The sequence below is a fragment of the Oryctolagus cuniculus genome, chromosome 8 (genome assembly GCF_051225735.1).
Source record: "Oryctolagus cuniculus isolate XC-2025 breed Fujian yellow rabbit chromosome 8, ASM5122573v1, whole genome shotgun sequence".
Lineage (NCBI taxonomy): Eukaryota > Metazoa > Chordata > Mammalia > Lagomorpha > Leporidae > Oryctolagus > Oryctolagus cuniculus.
In genome coordinates, this window is record NC_142874.1 from 87,000,901 (window position 1) to 87,015,757 (window position 14,857).

Consider the following 14,857-nt stretch of genomic DNA (forward strand, 5'->3'; position numbering starts at 1 on the left):
TTCTCAGATCTCTGGGGAAAGGGGACTAGGATTTGGGAGACTTTCCTGCCCATCGCCCATTCGTCCAGTCCTTGAACTGCAGTGTCCTGGTGCACAGCTGGCTGTTGCAGAGCCACCAAGGCCCCTGCTGGCAACACCACTGGATGGGCAGCTGTGGAGCGTCCTGTGCGGACGCAGAGGAGTTGGTATTCCATCTTCCCCACCAGCAGGAGATGCTGGGAGCTGTCACTCCTCCCCCGTCCAGTCAGCAGGTGCTCCGAAGGACCTCTGCCTGTTCCTCTTCGCATTCAGCTGCTGGAAGGAAAGGACTCCAACTGCACCTGTTTCTGAAGTGTGTGGCTCCTGGGATGGGTGGGGCAGGATCCAGAGGAGAGGGCGAGAGCCTGGTCTACTGGGTACCCTTCAACACAGAGAAGGAATAGGTGTGGGGGCTTGACCTGAGTTTGGTTTCTGAAGTGACAGCCACAGTGAAGGTGGAGAACTGAGTGAATGGTGGAATTAATGAGGCCTGTACAGCAACACGTGTTTCACAGTCGGTCTCTGTTACTGATGAATTGGAAGGCCAGGGCTTAGAGATAGGCTAAGAGAAGCCATCTGTGTGGGAGCAATAATTGAATCCAGGTGAAGGGGTAAGTTTCCTGAATGAGGATGTAGAGAAAGAATTCCACAGGCCCAGCAGTGAACCCTGGTGCTTCAAGAGGACCCCAGGATGTCAGAAACAGGTGGCTAGACCAGAGTGGTCAGGCAGAGTATGAAACAACATGTGTGTTGGATTCCAACTGTGTGTACACAAAGAATGAGGAGACTGTACACAAATCAAACAAAAAGAACAAAGTAATAATAGGACAGTGCATTTGTGAGCAACTTTCCCTTCAGATTTCCTTCCTTCCTTCCTTCTTCCCTCCCTCCCTTCCTTCCTCCCTCCTTCCCTCCCTCTCTCCCTCCTTCCCTCCTTCCTTTTTCTTTTCTTTTCTTAAGATTTCTTTTTTTGAAAGACAGTTAGAGAGAGAGGGAGAATGGGAGAGACAGAGAGAGAAAGAGTGATCTTCCATCTGCTGGTTTCACACCCCAAATGGCTGCAACAGCCAAGGCTGGACCAGAACTTCTTCCGGGTCTCCCACCTGGGTGCAAGGCCCCAAGCACTTGGGCCATCTTCTGCTGCTTTCCCAGGCACATGAGCAGGGAGATGGATGGGAAGTGGAGCATGGGATGCCAGCATCACAGGCAGTGGCTCTGCCTGCAGCACCGCAGCGCTGGCTTCTCCCCTCAGGTTTTCTTCATGCTTTTTTAGTTCATACAGACCTAAGTACAGAGACAGAGGAAACAGGAAAGATCAGTGCCATGACCCATGGGCTTTCAGGCTCTGAAAACTGTGGGGCAGAATTTCGTGTCCGAGGCAGTGGGGAGTTGGGGACCACCTCAAACAGGAAAGCGCCTTTTGGATTGGCAGAAAGGAGTTGATGCAGCAAGTGAATTCATGTCTGTTGGACTCCAGGGAGCTATGTTCCTTTTGACATGCGCTTGGCTTCTTGTTAGTGAATGTTTAATTTCTTTGTTTTGTAAGCTCCCTGTTCCCCAAGAAACAGTTTACCTAGACCTGACTTTTTCATCTTGTCCCAAACTGGCTCCTCCCCGGCCCTGGCTGCTCCAGGAGCTGTTTGGAGGCAGGGTGGGGGAGAGAGTGCAGGTCCTGTGAGAAGAGGAATGGCTGAGTGTGGCAGCTGTAGGAAGCAGAGCTGGGAGCCAGCAGAAGCACTTCATTTCACGCGGGGTGGAGTGAGGCAGGGAGTGGAAGACTCTGAGGAGGGTGGCGGTGCTACTGTACTCTGGGTGTGGAGCAGGACCAGTGATGTGATGGAGGCCAGCAGGAGTTGCATTTGAAGTCACTTGGGAGCACTCAGAGGCAGGTGGGAAGATGGTCTGAGCTGAGTGGAGATTTGCAAGTCACTCGCACAGGGAGCCCGCCTCAGGTGGGCCCCACGCTCGGGAGAGCTTTCAGGGCAGGGTAGCACCTGGCATTGCTGTTGTCACAACGTGACCTCATTCACCAGTGTGCAGGTCAGGGGCACCTCTTCAGTATCCAGGCGGAGCGCATGGAGTGCTGGTGCTGATGGTGGTGGTCTTGGTTAGGAGACTGTGGGAGCGGGATGTGTTGTCTCTCCACTCGGCCTCCCAACTCTGCTCTGCCCCAAGCGGCCTTGCACTGTCACGCGGCTTGTCTGCAGAGCTTTGCTGCTTGTTTCGCTTTTCACTCCCTGTCCTGATTCTGGTATTCAGTGTCCTTCCTGCGCAGACATTTAGAAGCCAACATCATCCTCTGCGCCAGGCTTTGTACCCAGCTACTTGAATCTGCTGTCTCTGACAAGATGCGTGGTTCCTCTCCTCCACACCCTCCTTACAACCGCTCTTTTTACTTCTGCTCAGCACGCTTTGTCTTCCAGAGGTCAGCACACTTTAGCCTGAAGGCCACATCTGGCCCGAGGTCAGTTTTTAGAAATGAAGCTCTATTGGAAAACAACCATACTTCCTAATGGTGCGTGATGTATGGCTGCTTGTGCACTATGGTGGTAGTGTTCCATGGTTATAATAGGGACGCCACAGCCTGCAGGGATTAAAATGCTCATTCTGGCTCTTCACAGAAGGAGTTTGCCTTTACAATGATCTCAGCAGTTTTACAAGTGCACTTTCCAGAAGTCAGGAACGGGGACAAAGGGCCAGAAAGAAATGGAAATTATGAATATTAACATTAATCTTTGGTCGTCTGTGGATTATAAGCCCCCTTTAAACAGAGCAGAAACAGTAGTGCCTGGTAAGTGTTGACATGGTTGAAGGCAGTTTATAAGGAACACAGCATAAAGTGAGGGTAGAGAGGCAAGAGAGCTAAGCTGGCGATGAGATTTATGCCAGAATCAGCATGGTAGGTTAAGCCAGGCAGTGATCCCTTAAATTGAGGAATATTACTACTGCTGTGCTCACGAGACAGTCTCTACCTGTTCTGTTTTGAAAGACTGTAGTATTACAGCGTCAGGAAGTGAACTCGCTTCTTGATCTGGGGAGGGGAACTTTTGGGTTCTTAGAAATGGCCAAAGTGGGTGTTTTGTGATATGGATGTCCATATGTAAAACAAAATTTAAAGTAAACCCAAAAGGACTGAAAAATGTTCAGATTTGTCCCCCTCGTCCTATTTCAAAGCAGCATAAATAATTTCAAGGCTTGCATTGTGACTTTCCTGTTCTTTGTACCTAATGTCACATCAGCTGTTTCCTGGGTACAAGCCACCCAGTGTATGTATGAAAGGTGACTTGGGGATAATAATGCTGTAAGTCTTGGATATCATAGGATGTGGCACAGTAATGCAAAAGTGTAGGTCACACTGTCCTGGAATGAGTGGTCTGTATGTGATTTTCACCAGCTTTGGTTCTGAGCATGCAGATGTTCGCTTAATCCTAGCATTAAGCTTCAAGGAGGAGTGCTTATTCTTTGGAAGATCATCTCTCTTTTCAAGATTTTATTTATTTATTTCAGGGGTAGAGTTATAGACAGAGGGAGAGATAGAAATATCTTTCATCCTCTTGTTCAATCCCCAAATGCCTGTGACCACCAGAGCTGAGCCCAAAGAGAAGCCAGGAGCCACGAGCCTCTTCCGGGTCTCCCACAGGGACATAGGGGCCCAAGCCCTTGGGCCATCTTCTGCTGCTGTCCCAGGCCATAGCAGAGAGCTGAATCTGAAGAGGAGCAGCTGGGACATGAACCGGCACCCATGTGGGATGCTGGCGCTGCAGGCGGAGGCCTAGCCCGCTACGAGACACAGTGCCAGCCCCTGGAGGATCATCTGTTAGAAATGTACTGTCCTTAACTCTTAACATTCTCTTTTCAGATGCCGTCTTTGCTTTCCAGTTACGCAACCCAGTGCACAATGGACATGCTCTGTTGATGCAAGACACTCACAAGCAACTTTTAGAGAGAGGCTACCGGCGGCCTGTGCTCCTCCTCCACCCGCTCGGCGGCTGGACAAAGGATGACGACGTTCCTTTGATGTGGCGCATGAAACAGCATGCTGCCGTGCTGGAGGAAGGGATCCTGAATCCTGAGACAACGGTGGTGGCCATCTTCCCGTCCCCCATGATGTATGCGGGGCCAACCGAGGTAGCCTGCTCTTCCGATTTGCACAGGGCAATGACTAAAGCTGCTTCCATGAACCCAGGGGGTGTCACCGCCAGACAGGTTTTTCTCTGATGTACAGGCCTATTCCATACATTTGGCACACCTGGAGTTAGCCCCCAAGAGGCCCCTTCTTGGGAAAGGGAAGAAAAGGAGAGATTTCTCTTGCTCTTCATGTGGTTTTTGTTCCTAACTGTGAAGGTGAGATTGTTCCCTGCAGAGACGGGGCTGGTGAGGCTGAGAAGGTGTGAGGCAGCCTCCTCTTGTGCAGGCTGGCCCCGGCATAGACACAGCTGGCCCACACCTATCACATCTCTTTAGCAAAGTCCTAAGGGACAGAGTTGGTCTGAGTTTTGCTGCCTTTTATTTTGGAAGAACTAGAGGGATTTCAGTGGGAAGATAAGCATAGCATCTTGAGAAAAAAGAATTCAGGAGACATTCTTCATCTGTTCTTTTAAGAAGGGCTGGAGCTTACTGGAGTCAGGAACTAAAACTGCTCCTTGACACTGAGTAAGGAGAGGGCTCTGGAATGCTACTTTGTGGTCAGAAGGGATGCTTGAGACCTTTATACATCTGTCTGTAAAGATTTCTGAGTTAGGTTTTATCTTCTAGGCAGAGTAGATGCTTAATAAATACTTGTCAAATGAATCAATAAATCAATAAATGAACTCAAAAACAGTGGGTGGGAAATTCCCAGCCAGCTTCTGGTTGAGTTTTCAAGATAAAGGAATGCACACTATTGCATTCTCTTTCATCCTTGCCTTAGAGGGAGGTGAGTTCATTTAGATTAGTCTAGGAGGGTGAAGTCTTTTAAAAAAGATTTAAGTAATTTAGTTGTATAAACTCTGTGATGTCTTCATCCAAAAAAAACTTGAAAAGGGAATCCAAGTGCATTTGGCTATTCTTTGGGCTCAAGCCTAAAAAGTTTATTGGAGTTTAGTTGTGAGATTGTATAATCTATTACCTCTTTAACCAAGGAAACTAGACAAAACCCAGCAGAAACAACATACTAAAAGATTAAACTGTATTTGACTCTTCTCTCAGATCTAGCCTAAACAATGCAAACTCCTGTTCTCCCTTTGTTGGTATGATGGCCAAGGTAGCCCTCGGATAACCCACGAGAGAACACTGTGACCTTAGTTCTTGTATCTCAAAGAATAACAACTAGCTGTTTTGGAAATAAAGGTAGAATTTTGTAAGGTGGTTCCCCAGCAACTATTTTTGGTGTGGATGACATCATCATCATTATCTAATCGAGGAAGTTGTTTGATCTTAAATTCTCCTGAAGGATAGGATGAATGTTTTTTAATGTTAGAGTGGCCCAGATGAGAGTGGGAGATCTGTCCCCCTGTGGCCTGTGATCAGTCACCTCATTAATGCCAGCCAGGAAAGTGAAGTAATCCAGCTTCCCTGTTTAGGACCTATTTTTGTCCACTTTCTGTTTCTTGTTCCCTATCTAAAAGTGGACGATTAAGAACTTTTATCAACCAAATAAACTAAAAACTGCTCTTAAAGTGGTGGGGATGGGGAGGGTAGATCAAATAATAAAAGTGGTCATCTGTAGTGAAAACAGGAAATACTTCCCGGAGAGAACACCAGAAAGGGTCAGGTACACTCCTTTCTATAAATTAGATTTTTATGTTTTCTAACAGCACCAGGCATTTTTCTTTTTTTAAAGACTTATTTATTTACATGAAAGAATTACAGACACACACACACACACACACACAGAGAGAAAGAGAGAGAAAGAGAGAAAGAAATATCCTCCATCTGCTGGTTCACTCCCCAAATGGCCTCAATGGCTGGGGCTGGGCTTATCCAAAGCCAGGAGCCAGGAGCTTCCTCTAGGTCTCCCACGTGGGTACAGGGGCCCAAGCACTTGGTTCATTTTCTGCTGCTTTTCCAGGTGCATTAGCACGGAGCTGGATCAGAAGTGGAGCAGCCGGGTCTTGAACCAGAGCCCACGTGGGATGCCAGCATTGTAGGTGGTGTCTTTACCTGCTATGCCACAGCGCCATCCCCTGTGCCAGGTATATTTGCAAAGGGAGATCCATGAATGAAGGTGCCAAAGGCACCTGCAGGTACAGTTTGTCTTTCCTTAGAGGCTTCCTTTGTGCAAGGCAGAGCTGAGTATGGTTGTCAGGAAGGGGAGATAGCTTTTTCCCCAACCTCTCGATTCCTGGCTGGGACATCTGTGGCAAAAACCCAGTTAATAAGAGAAAAGCATACACATTTATTTAATACCAGTTTTACATGGCACAGGGACCCTTTGAAATGAAGACCCAAAGAAATAAGGAAGCCTGTGTTTATTTTTATGCTTGGGTTTGAAGAAGAGTGGACTGATCAAAGGTGTGACTGAACTGAGGCCGTGTGATCTAATGGTAATAAACAGAGCTAGGAGACTTCGGAAGACCTGATTGTTCAGATTCTTTTTGGTGTCCCTGTGTCTTCAGAGATTGGGGCATTCCTTTCCTCTGGGTACAGGAAGGGCACCTCTGGAATGAGGGTCTTGTGACTTTCTAGGGGAGGATCAGCTGGGTTTTATGTTCTATCTCAGGGGAGAATGGCTAGGTGATGGTGAGAATAGCCTTCCTGCTTCTCAGATGGCAAGGGGCCATATTTTGGGGGTAGCATGTCCTGAACCTCATCAGTGTGCTGGTTCTAACAGGACCTTCCCTGGCCTTAGTTCTGACTGTGATCACTACTCAGCAAGCCTGTTGTGAAAGAATCCCAAGTGTGGTTCCAGGCCTGATATGTTGTCAACTAGTTTGTGACCTCAGGTTAGTCATCTTTAGTTTTCTCTGGACTATTTTTTATTTATTTGACAGGTAGAGTTATAGACAGTGAGAGAGAGACAGAGAGAAAGGTCTTCCTTCTGTTGGTTCACTCCCCTAATGACCGCTATGGCCGGCGCTGAGTCAATCCGAAACCAGGAGCCGGGTGCTTCCTGCTGGTCTCCCATGTGGGTGCAGGGACCCAAGCACTTGGGGCCATCCTCCGCTGCCCTCCTAGGCCACAGCAGCGAGCTGGACTGGAAGAGGCACAACCAGGACTAGTACCCGGTGCTCCAACCAGGACTAGAACCCGGGGTGCCGGCACTGCAGGTGGAGGATTAGCCAAGTGAGCCATGGCGCCGGCCTCTCTGGACTATTTGTATGTTTAAGTGGAGGGTGCATGATTATTTAAAGAGTACACAAGTAAGTAGGACTAAATATTCTTTACGGTTCAATCCTGTTGTGATCATTTTAAAATTTGGTATGTTTTCTTCTAAGTTCATATTAAATTATAATTACACATAGGGAAAAGTGTGCATTTTCTAAGTGTGCAGTTAATAGAATTTTACCCATATGAACACAGGCATGGAACCAGCATCCCAGAAGCTCTCCTTGCTGTCCCCTCCTGCCCACCACCAGCCCTCACCCCAGCAGTCATCACCGCCCTCACAGCTAACACCTTAGACCCAAATTGCTTGTGTTGAAGATTGGATACTCTGGTAAGCAGACTGTGAGGGTGAGACGAGGGTGTCACAGATTTTGGGAGAGCTCTTGGCTTCAACACTTGAGGAATGGAAGAGAAGGGAAGGCAGCAGGACTGGACAGAGCAGGAGAGGGAGAGGCTGAGCTGCTGTTAGTAGAGGCTTCACAGGGAGGTCAGGACAGGCCTTTCAGCGATGTCCTAAGCTGCAAGGGACACAGGTGTACAGCCCGGTGTTGAGCAGGCACTGGCTGGCTGCTCAGGGGAGTCACGCTCTTCCTAAGGGGACCTGGGCGTTGCCTCCCAGCATTCAGGCCGGCCTGATCTAGCCCCTCTTGTGTCTGGCTTCTTTAATGTTACATTATGCTTGTAGAACCCCACCTTTTGTTGTGTCTAGTTAGTGGCAGATTGTTCTCAGTTCTGCAGAGTGTTCTGTTGTGGGGTTATACCCAGTGTGGTTGCGGGGCACTGGGGCAGCTTCCAGGTTTTTTCTATGCAGAGTAGGGGTGACGTGAAGGTGCCTGCCTCTGTGTGGACTCTGCCGTCAGCTATCCTTAGAGGTAGAGCCACAGGGTCTCGGGTTATGTGTATGTGTGTGTCTGGCACTAGAAGATGCTGGTCCCATTTCATTTCCCAGTGTGGTTGTATCATTGTATGCTGCCAGCAGCTCACTAGTACTTGATTGTCTTTTCAATTTTAGTTATTTTGGTCTTTTAGTCCTGACTCTCCAAGCATTCTGAAATACTTTTACTATTTCTTAACTAACCTCAGAAACCTCATTGGATCAGTTTCCTTTTTAGTTTCTCTGAAGAGGAAAGGGAGATTTATATAAGTAATGAGTTGTAGTTATAAATAACATAAAGTAAACTGTGGTAACTTTCCATTTCTGTTGAGCTCTTGGTGTATTTGCCAGACAGTATTCTAGGTTCTGCACATATGTGTAGTAATGTAATCTTTATAGCTACATTAGGAGGGCAGGAACTTTTATTGGCAATTTCCAAATGAAGAAACTGAAGTAGCAATGTTAAATAACTTGTCCTATATCGTAGTAGAAAATGGTGGGGGTGGAATTTGAATTTAAGTAATCTGGTTCCAGAGTCATGTATTATGATTTCACAGAATTTTGAATATTATTATACAGCATTAAAACATTAAAGAAATATGAAGGTACATATTTTTCATAGACTGGAAATAAATCCTTATAATAAATTCTTACACGAGTTCCAAAATTATGAGTTAGGATGGGAGTGGGCATATAGCCTAGAAATCATATCCCCTATCAGAGTGCCTCAGTTTGGATCCTGCTGGCTCCAGCTCCCGCCTTCTGCTTTCTACTAATGCTGACCCTGGGGGGCAGCGGTGAAGGCTCATTATGTTGTTGAGTCCCTGCCACCCACATAAGAGACTTGGGTTGGATTCCTGGCTCCCACCTTCAGCCTGGCCCAGCCAGTGCTCTTGATGGGCATTTGGGGAGTAAGCCAGCTGATGGGCTGCCCTCCTGCCTCTGAAATAAACAAACAAAAAATGAGTTCAGATGGCTGTAGCTGACAGTCATTAGAGGTGAAGTCGCCAAGAGAGTGGCTCTCAGTCTCATTTTCTGCTTACCACAGCCTTGGACTGTGATTCTTACTCTTGACACCTCTGTCATGGTGTCAGTAATATATGCCTTTGTTGTTGTTGTTGCTGTGCAGAGTAAATAGGATCAATGTAAATCACTTAACACATTGCCTGACTCATGACAGGCTGTGGCAGTTGCATCATTTGCTGCCTAAAGAAACAATGAAAAGCTTGCTTCAAGTTCTCAGTGTCCCCAGGATTCGTCCCCACATCGAGGGGCCTGTCCCTGTCCCAAGGCTCTTCATAAATCCTTGTTAAATCCTATAGTTTTGATTGTGGCAGGGCTTCCCGGTGGGTTTGTTCAGAGTATGCTTCCTAGGCCTGATTTGGAATATTTTTTGGCTTTTGATGATAAATAAAAACATGAAGGTGAGAATAACCATTTTTTGAGGCCTGCACGTGTGTTGTACACTTTGTACATGTTGTCTAGCCTATGCCCACAACTCAGGGAGATGTGGATTTTATTCCCATTTTACCTAAGAGGTTGTGGAGCTCACAGGTCAAGCCACTTACCGGGGGCCTGTCAGAGAAAACTGGAGCTGGCCGATAGTTGAAGTAGTAGAAGCAGATTTTATACAGAGCTGTGGGAAAAAAAGACCTCAGTATCAAACTGGGCATAATTCTGAATACAGTTTGGACAAGTGGGGATTCATAGCAAGGGGCAGGGCGGAGGTCAGGGGATGGAAGTTACCATGAGGAAACCTCGGACGCAGGCAGTCTGGTTAAACACAGCTAACTCGATCCTTGCCAGAGGCAGGGCAGGGCGATCAGCTGTCACCTGGAGGGTGGGCAGAGTGGGGGTTTGATCAGACATCAAGGGTAGGGACTCTTCCAAAGACCTTGCTGTAAGCGGGTGATGCAGCCTGGACAAGGATGGACGCTGAGAGTCAGAGGAGCCTGCCAAGGGTCAGGACAAGAAGAGCATTTTTGTCAGTTTTAAGCTAACAAGATGTGGAGCTGGGGCTGAAATCGGGCCCCAAGGTTCTTTCCATGGGGGCTGTTTGGTGCCACCAAGGTGCTGGATAGTTTTGTTGTTGGCAATCTGAGGGAGGGCAGAGAGGCGCTGGGTACCCGCATAGAATTCCCAGGTTTTCTGGGAAGAGGACTAAAGCTTACTAAAGGTGGATCTGCACAGAGGTCTCTGGCTGGAGCATTAAATAGCAGCTTAGAGATGCGGTTCCTGTGCCTACATCTGTGGCCCGAGCCAAAAGCAGATTTTAAAAGAATAATCTTTAGGATTTCCAGTAAATATGTTAAACCATTGAATGTATTAATGTTTCTGGCCTGGCAGGATGTAACTTAGATTGAGTGGCTTATGAAAACTATCTCCTTCTTTTTCTCTTATGCCTCACTGGTGTGTGTTTGAGTTGTTTTGCTTATTTGCAGTCTCAAGTGAAGAATTTTTCTTGTAATTAAAAAGAAAAAAAATCCCATTTTTGTAGCTTTTCCAGTGACATCAGGAGAAAGTCTGCCAGAGATGGCTCATTTGCCAACTAATAATAATAAAGTAAAAACAATGACTCTTCCTTTAATCGTTTTCTGTAGGTCATTTAGAAGGCATTGGTACCAGATTTGTTTCCTTAGCACAAATGCTTTTCAGAACAGATGAGCAGCTGTTAAGCCTATTTGGTTATCAACAGGATGTTCTTGATTTTCCAGTCTGTAAAGATTTAATGGCTTGGTTCATAAATTCCATTTTTGGAATAGAGTGCAGGCCAAGGATGTGGAGGGAGAGTTAACTTCCTAATACCAAGATGGTGTACGTACGTTTTTATCTTTGTGAATTACTAATTGATTATGTAGGAAATTCTATTTGTCTCATCTCACTAGATCCCAAATCTATTTCTGTAAAAAGGACAAGAAAAAATGCTTTTTAAGGTGTTAGGTTATCTCAGAGTGTTGAAAAGAAGATGGCGTTTTGGGTGGTGGGTTCAGGAGTGTACATCTGATGGCCATGTCCTGGGGGTATGAAATTCTGAGGATTGTGGTGAAAATGGGAAAACTGTATGGTTGGAGACAGATTCCTCTCTGCCAGGAGTTACCCTTAATGGAAACTGGTTCTGTGTTTGTGAGCAGATGACTTAAACAGGACAGTAGGAACATACTGCCACTTGGATTCCAGTGTATCTGTTGGGCCAGTCTATGTTTTGTACAAGTGAAACATCTGGAACAATAAGTGGCGTGTCTGTCAAGAGCATCAACCTGTTCTTCCCTAGAACCATTTCCAAGAGCTGTGAGAATCCAGAGGGAATTACTTCTTGAGAGCTTAGCCTAATTATACAAAGGATAGACTCCTAAGTTTTAATTGTACTTTGGACCCTCTTTGAGGTCTGTAGTACTTTTGTCTTATCATTTGTTTTATTCAAAGGTTTATTATTTATTTGAAAGGCAGAGTTACAGAGAAAGGGAGATACAGGTCTTCTATCCAGTGGTTCACTCCCCAAATGGCTGCAACAGCCAGGGCTGGGCCATACCAAAGGCAGCAGCCAGGAACTCCATCTGGGTCTCCCACATGGGTGGTAGGGACCCAGGTACCTGAGCCATCTTTTGTTGCTTTCCCAGATGCATTGGTGGGGAGTTGGATCAGAAGTGGAGTAGCTGGGACTTGAGCCAGCTGTCTGTGTGGGTTGCTGGTGTCACAGGTAGTGGCTTAACCTGCTATGCTACAATGCTGGTCCCTGTTCATATTTCTTTACTAGTATAACACAGGTTCACAATCTCTCCCAGAATCTTGGGAAATATGAACTATAATAAGTTTTCTATCATTTACAAATTTTTAAAATTGTTTTAAAGTTTGAGAGAGAGAAAGGGGAGAGGGGAACTCCCATCTGCTGGTTCACTTCTCAGATATATGTAGCAGCCAGGGCTGGGCCAGGTACTCAAGTCCTTGAGCCATCACCCACTGCTTCTCAGGATAGGCATTAGCGGGAAGCTGGTAATGAAAGCAAAGCCAGGCACTGGTATGGAGGATGTGAGTATTCCAAGTGTCATCTTAACTACTGCAGCATGTGCTCATCCCATTTATAGGTATTTTTAAAAAGTAAAGCATGGTGGTTGGGGCCAGCGCTGTGGTGTAGCAGGTTAATGCCCTGACCTGAAGCGCTGGCATCCCATATGGGTGCCGGTTCTAGTCCCGGCTGCTCCTCTTCTGATCCAGCTCTCTGCTATGGCCTGGGAAAGCAGTAGAAGATGGCCCAAGTCTTGGGCTCCTGCACCCATGTGGGAGATTCGGAAGAACCTCCTTGCTCCTGGCTTCGGATCGGCACAGCTCCGGCCATTGCGGCCATCTGGGGAGTGAATCAGTAGATGGTAGACCTCTTTCTCTCTCTTTATCTCTCACTCTTTCTCTTTGTCTCTCTCACTGCCTCTTCTTCTCTCTCTGTGTAACTCTGACTTTCAAATAAATAAAATATATCTTTAAAAAAAAAGTAAAGCATGGTGGAAATAGAACTGAATACTTTCTTAAAAAATATCTTGCAAGGACCTCAGATTTATATGAATCATAATCTGTGGTACATGGTGGTCTGTCATGATTAGTCAGGGAATTAATTGTTCTTTCAAATTTTGTTGTATATTTGTTATTTTTAAAAATTACTGAGTGAAAAACCATGCATTCTTCCTTACCTGAGAAATGCAACTTCCATGCCCCAGGTACCCCTTGTCAGTCCCAGCCCTCTGCTGCCATCCCTCCCCTTCCACCAGATAACTGCCATGTCTAGTCTCCTGGCTTTACATCTCTTTATGCTGATGATGCTCACAGATCTCTCTCTCATTCACATCTCTTTCTCGACCTGAAACTCATATGCAGTTGCCGTAGAGGAGTCCCAGAGAGCTCAGACTTGGCTGCCTTATTTTACTCACTCCAAATAGGCTTCACCTTTCGCTTCATCGTCTCAGTTTATTACACTTTATTCAGAAATCTTGGAGTCCTCCATGATCCTTCTTTTTCTCTCATACTCTGTCCACAAAAGTGCTGTTGCCTCCTCTGCCCAAATGTATCTAGACTTCTGCTCTGGTTGTAGTAGAAGAACTGATCCTTGACTTGTTTCCCCACACTAGACTTGGCTTCTTGCTGAAAGCTGTAGAATTAAGTATGTGAAACACCTGTTTAAAAACATTGGCAAATAGGTAGTGCCAGAGTGTGTTCTCTGAGAGATGGAAAACACACAGTGACCCCTTTCTTTACCCTGGTTCTCTGCCTGGAGACAGTTTCCTAACCTTAGCACAGGCCATTGGAACCCAGGCAAAGCTAAGGATAAAACAGATTTGGAGGGAGTAAAACGAGGTAGCTGAGTCTGAGTTACCTGGGCGTCCTCTAAGGTGGCTGTTGGGCTCAGGAAGCAGAGATTGAATCTGGGGAGGCTGAGGCAGCCGGGCCTGGAGTACTTCCCCAAGAGGAGGGGCAGCATGGACTTTGAGAGTGTACCCCAGCATTCCTTGGACTGCATTTGTCCAGGGAAAGACTCTGTGAGACCTGGTTGCAAGTGGTTATAGTAAGTTTTATGAGAATGGGCACAGTAGAGGTCACAGAGTTGGAAGATGACGTTCCACCTAGCCAGGGTGGACACTTTGTTAAACCCTAGTCATTCCACAAAGATGCCAGAGAAGCATGCCTTGGGGGTGAAATTGGGGACCTTTACTCAAAATTCCGAGGGTTCTTGCCATAGGTTTAGATCAGAATTCTTAATATTGGCTGCTCATAAATGAAACCGGCAACATGATACAATTTTTAGCATTTATTCAGTGAAAAAAATGCACAGGAAAATTAGGGCTTTATGTAGGAGAGAAAGAGGTCTAGAAATGTAAGTTGGGTCCATACCAGGCAGAGGGCAGGCCAGAAGCCATATGCAGCAAGCGTGCAGTTAGGTTCAGCCACGGGTAGTGTAGTGTGTGCAGGAAAGCAGACAGTGGAGGTCAGAAGACCTTATGACAGAAGACGGGGAACAATAAGGGCAGGCCTACTGCGCTCCAGGTCTTTTGTTCACTTCCAAAGGGGCATGGATACGTAGCCTGATTGACAGGTGGGCATACAGGTGAGGTCAGGTAGAGACATGAGATCATGAAAGGGGGCAGGGGGAAGGTGTGGTCTCCAGCTCACAAATCTAATCAATTTAATCCTATCTGCTGGGGCAAAGACCATATCCTAGAGAAAGGGACGGGCAGAAACCATACAGCATTTGAGCATGGGAAATTTACAAAAATATTAAACTCTAGTAGGGCAGAAATTATACCAAGCTAAAAACTTTCAGGGATATCCTAGGGCTGAGTAGGTTGCCAGAAGAAGCACAGGCTTTGAAAAGGAGCCTCCTTCTCACTTTGCTGAAGAAGGTGGGGATTCAGCCCCCTGGCTGATGTGGAAGTTAAGTGGGTTGCCTCTCCCAGAGCTGGTTCACAGATACTAGACAGCAGGGAACACCACTGACCGGTGGGTGAGGGAGTCGGGCGCATGCTTGTTGCCAGATGGTGGTGTATGGTCTATGACATCTGCGGGCTTGGGTGCAGAAAACAGCCCTCTGGAACATAGGTGATGCTGGCTGGTGGATGGGTGAACGGGAGGCACTACAGTTGCAAAGCTTGGTGTGCACCAGTGTCTGCAGTAGGAGGG

At 46.7% G+C, this 14,857-nt stretch overlaps 1 protein-coding gene across 2 annotated transcripts in view; it reads left to right on the forward strand.

Annotated features, from left to right (window-relative positions):
• Positions 1 to 14,857, forward strand: part of PAPSS1 (3'-phosphoadenosine 5'-phosphosulfate synthase 1) — a 109,247-nt gene that overhangs the window by 69,236 nt on the left and 25,154 nt on the right. For both annotated transcript variants that reach the window (NM_001082172.1, XM_051819267.3), the window contains 1 exon segment: positions 3,878 to 4,146. In NM_001082172.1, the coding sequence (NP_001075641.1) occupies positions 3,878 to 4,146 (269 nt within the window).